This window comes from Carassius auratus, chromosome 44, assembly GCF_003368295.1.
Source record: "Carassius auratus strain Wakin chromosome 44, ASM336829v1, whole genome shotgun sequence".
Classification (NCBI taxonomy): Eukaryota; Metazoa; Chordata; class Actinopteri; order Cypriniformes; family Cyprinidae; genus Carassius; species Carassius auratus.
In genome coordinates, this window is record NC_039286.1 from 15122372 (window position 1) to 15127492 (window position 5121).

General features: G+C 42.4%; 1 protein-coding gene across 2 annotated transcripts; it reads left to right on the forward strand.

Annotated features, from left to right (window-relative positions):
- Positions 1–398: 398 nt before the first annotated feature.
- Positions 399–4759, forward strand: LOC113062640 (zinc finger protein 583-like). 2 transcript variants are annotated; one of them, XM_026232634.1, is made up of 3 exons: positions 399–1042; positions 2639–4310; positions 4423–4759. In XM_026232634.1, the coding sequence occupies exon 2, from the start codon at positions 2790–2792 to the stop codon at positions 4284–4286; it is 1497 nt and encodes a 498-aa protein (XP_026088419.1). In that variant the 5' UTR covers positions 399–1042; positions 2639–2789; the 3' UTR covers positions 4287–4310; positions 4423–4759. The 2 variants fall into 2 exon arrangements, with proteins under 2 accessions (XP_026088419.1, XP_026088417.1); XM_026232632.1 differs by lacking the exon at positions 4423–4759 and having other exon boundaries at positions 400–1042; positions 2639–4323.
- The last annotated feature ends 362 nt before the right edge of the window (positions 4760–5121 follow it).

Consider the following 5121-nt stretch of genomic DNA (forward strand, 5'->3'; position numbering starts at 1 on the left):
TGAAAGAAAAAGACACTGGTTATTGTATAGAAATCATTCTGTGGAATGAGTGATTCTGATTCTTATAAAATATACTACTATATCCAGACATTGTAACCCCAGACTATCTGCTATGCATTAAAATTTACATAAATCATATTTTCCATTTATTATTATCTTTAAACTTCATTACTACTTTATAGAACTCCACTTTTAGAAACAATATGATTTGGTTCCATTAAGCAAATTAAAATGATATAAAAACATAAGAAAGTTAAAAAATTTATAATGATAATTCAGTTTGATTTATTGTCATAACACACAATATTATGCATCTCTTTACATATGTCAATTAATCCTTATTAAGCTTTTTTTTCTTTTTTGATTCCGTTTCACTTTTATCAGTGTTTATATTTCACACTTGTAGGCTACTACTATGCATAAAACGAACTGACACCCATTTTATTTTATTTTTTACAACCCCTTTGTCCTGTGCAATGGAATGCAGGTCTAATAATTTACATATCATCGATTTATGACAATCATGCACTGTCCATCCAGTCCATAACAACTGTGCGGTGTCCAAGCATGTCTTCTCTAGTCCTCAGCTTCTGTTAGGAGTAACTGATGATGATGCATGATGATGGCATTTAATAAGCCAGAGAAGCAAACACACATCTGGTTGCACAAAACACATTTTCTTCCGTGCAGATGTTTATTTAATTTCCCTCAGCCGCGCGTCCAAGAATAACACGCACGAAAACGCGCATTTGTAGGAAGTAAACAAAGTAGCTGCTCAGTAAACGGTACCGCTGCGCGCGCATTTGCACTTTTACGACGGAAGTGCAACGGCTGAAACCCGGAGGAAAGCGACAACGGGAGTGAAAACTAAGCGGAATTGGTCAATGAGAGGGAGGAGAGAGCGAGAGTGAAGGAGTGTGTGCGACAGGGAGGCTGATGGACGCTGGGGCCGAGGTGGACGTGGCGGGTCCGGCAGGGGTTTGATGTGGGTTCCGCTTACGGCGTGCTGACGGCCGAAAAAATTAAATAAAGCAATGAACAGGTAAAAAAATAAAATAAATAAGAAAGAAAAAAATCGCCGAGACATCCTCCCGAGCGGATTTATTCGTGTTCTCAATATTTCATCTTTTTTTCCTCCTCCGGTCTCTCCTGAGAGGTGGTGATGAGAGCGCGCATGAACCGCGCAAGTCATGCAACTCACCACGTTACGCTTCTATCGCGGCGAGCGTTTTCCATTGTTATGCAAAGGCGAAGGAGTAGATGTCCGCGTTCAAAAGTTGCAGCTGGCTCAACTTTCCTTCAGCGGATCGTTCAGTTGGCTGATGCAGCGACGTTCAGCTACAAACAAGATGGCCACTGGCTCTCACACGCTGAAGCTGTGGCATTTTCACCCTCCTGCCTTTGTATGTTCTTCATCCCCACCGCTGGAAACACCGAAACGCGCTCTGCATGCCGATATACCCGCCGATCGCAACCCGTTCCGTGTCTGTATCGCACGTTCTCCGTTCCCATGCGTCGTGTATTAAAAGCTTCTCTCATAAGAAAAAAAATGCTAAAGATTTATTGTGTGTAAAAACGCCGCCAGATTCAAGAAAGGCAGCAGAAAAGTGCATGATGCGTGGCGAACTAGCGAAGCTATCTTGACTAGTTGCTTTAGTCGTTCTCAGTAAAATCGACAAGCTATTGCGCGTTTTACACCGCACATTTACGTCAGGTTTCTTTATCTTTTTATTTTTGTTGTCTTAATGTTTTTCGCCGGCCTAAAATGTGCACTTTCAGGCAGTCGGCACGCTATTACACAAATGCCACGACGTTGTAATTACGCACATAAGCTCTAATCCCTCTCTTTTGTTTAATTCCCTTTCACATTTGCTTGGTAGTTTTATTTTGTCTGACTCTTTAATAATAAATTATGATGTGAACATCTGGTTGTAAAGCTTCTCCAATGTGTCAGATTGACTTTGACATCTTGGTGTGTAGATGCTTATGTCAGGTTATTGTTCTCATTCACACACACACACACACACACACACACACACACATACACACATATGTATATACATATTTAAGCATTTAGTAGTGTTCTGTACCAAGTGTTAGTGTAATTTCGTGTTTTGCAATAACAGCTTTGTCACATGCATTCTAGCAACAGCCATTTTGAAATTACTTTTGAATTGCATTTAAAATATCAAATTATGTGGATCTGTGTTTAATTGAGCAATACTTGAAATGTTTGACTTTTTCCTGTAAAGTAGATATAGGTTTGACAGCTTTAGTCCTGCACAAGGTGCATTCAAGTCGTTTCGGGATAATTGCATTTGTGAAATCAGTGCACGTCTACCATAAATGTGTGACCAAACACTATTTCCCATCATATGATAGAGTCAATAGATAAAAGCATCCAGTGTTTGTTTGGAAATGAAAAGGAGAGAGAAATATAAATGGTCTAATTCAGCTCAACCTTTCTTCATAAAGCACTTTAACAATGACTGGTCATACAAATTGCTGTACAGAGCAAAAATAAATAAATAAAATATCTAAAGATAAAACTTTACTTTATGATATTTATGTAAAGGGACATTCATTTGGTGTTTAAATGCTGTGTACTGAATTGCTTTTGTCTTTTATGCAAATCCAGGAGCCAGGAGAATCACCGTTGTTCCTAACCCAAGCCAGAGGTTGCAGCAGTGATAATTCCCTCTCAGGAACCCCGCTTTTATCTCTGTGAACATAAGATATATTACTCATAACAGAGGTTTCGGTCAGGTGGTGGAGTAGTTTCCACCAGGATGGCAGAGTTGGAGACAGAATGCATCACTTTAGGACTAAATAATTTGGTGTCAGAGTGTGGCACGCCGCCACTTGACCCTCTACAAGCAGAGTGCACCACGCCAACCCTGACCATGCTGTCGTCAGAATGTAGCACGCCAACGCTCAGCTCACTGGCATCCGAGATTGTGGAGCCTATGGCTATGCTGCCGTGCATCAAAAGCGAGCCTGACCTCGACCCCATCTGCACGGTTGACCTGTCCGTGATCCAGCCCCTGAGCACGGCCGATCTGGCCTCCGAACAGATCAAGATGGAAATCAGCGGCCTCGACTACATCAAATCAGAACACCACAGCGACCTCCATTCCTTCCACTGCACGGAGCTGGACTCCTACAAGTCACACTACGAACCCAGTCTGGTGTTCGACTACATCACTCACGTCTCGGACAGCTTGGAGTACATCAAGTTGGAGCAACACTCGGACCTCCACAGCTACTACGCCAGCGAGCTCGGCGCCATCAAGACCGAGTATGATCCCATCCTCATGTCCAGCCACCTCAAGACCGAGATGAACGGCTTGGAGTCCATTCACATGGCGGAGCTGCGCACCGAACTCAACAAGCTCCGGCCCGATACGGTAATCGACAGCATGGGGAAAATGGACTCAGATTTCCAATCTGGAAACCTTTATGAACTGACGTCTGTCCAGGCGAACAAAACGACTGCCACGCACAACCAAACCAGCACAAAAGGCCAAGCGCTGACTCCACGCAAACCTCGCAACCTCACAGGTGAGAAGCCGTTTTCTTGCACCCAATGCGGGAAGAACTTCAGCACCCTGGGTAACCTGAAGACTCACCAACGCATCCATACCGGCGAGAGGCCTTACACCTGCTCCCAGTGCGGGAAGAGCTTCGGACAGGCTGGGAACTTGAAAAGACACCAGCTCATCCACACGGGGCAAAAACCTTACACTTGCGCGCACTGCCCGAAGGGTTTCACCAAAGCGGATGACCTCCGCTCGCACCAGCGACTGCACACGGGCGAGAAGCCGTTCAGTTGCGCCGAGTGCGGTAAGAGCTTCGGCCAAACGAAGGAACTCAAAGCCCACCAGTTGAGCCACACGGGAGAGCGGCCCTTCTGCTGTTCGCTGTGCGGCAAGAGCTTCACTAAAGAGATGAGTTACCGCAATCACCAGCAAATCCACACAGGCGAGAAGCCCTACAGCTGTTCCCAGTGTGGCAAAACTTTCAGCAATTCAGGGGTCCTCAGAACACACGAGAAGATTCACTCCGGGGAAAAACCGTTCGGCTGCACCCTGTGCGGCAAAAGTTTCGGTCGCTTGGGACATCTTAAAGCACACCAGCAAACTCACACGGGCGAACGGCCGTACATTTGCCAGCATTGCGGGAAGAATTTTAGCCAATCAGGTCATCTCAAAGCACACGAGCAGATTCACAAAAGAGAACAGCCCGATCTTAGCAGTGCCAGCAGTGGTAGCAACGATAGTAGCTGAAAGAAACCTCATCATGTCTCAAAAGTATTACTCCTTTTTTGTTAAGTTTATATATATATATATATATATATATTATTAAAATATATATGTTTCATTATGTTTTCATACTTTACGTCTCTTCTTCTTTTGGGTACAGCTGTGACTGATTTTCTCTTATGAAAGTGTCTACGTTCGGGATCGGTGAGCTTACAGAGAGTCTTTGTATCTTGTCTGATCTGTGTTGTAGTGAGTGCCACTCTAGTTTCTTTCCTCCAGGAAAATACTTGTTTGTATACGTTTATTGATAATATGTAATTCTTTAACCCTGTACTGGAATGAATTATTAAAGAAAATAATGTAAAAACAACAACATCAAAAATATATATAAATATATCTGCTGTTATTTTTATTTATTTATTTACTTTGCTCTTATTCAAAATACAAACATGCATTTGCTTCATCTGGGAACCATTTGTAATCGAGTTCCTGTATTCCTATTGTGCATTTAGAGAAGTTTCTCACCCATCTCTTTATTAACAGCAGTGTCTGATAAATGCTAATGCAAAATGGTTTGTAGCATAAGACAACAGAAGGAATGTTTACTATAAAGTTAAAGGTATAGTACACCCAAAAATGAAAATACTTTTTATAATTTACTCACCTTTAAGTTCCAAACTTGAGATGAGTGTGTGTATGAGTTTTTTTGTTGTTGATGATGTTCTGTTGAGCACAAAAGAAGATATTTAGAAAAATGTTGGTAACCAAATAATTGACTGTAGCCATTGACATCCATAGTATTTTTCCCCATCAAATGGAAGTAAATAGGTACCATCAACAGTATGGTTACCAGTATTCT

Bases quoted from the DNA above. Each gene is read 5' to 3' on its own strand.
- LOC113062640 (XM_026232634.1), top strand. From the start codon at position 2,790: ATGGCAGAGTTGGAGACAGAATGCATCACTTTAGGACTAAATAATTTG.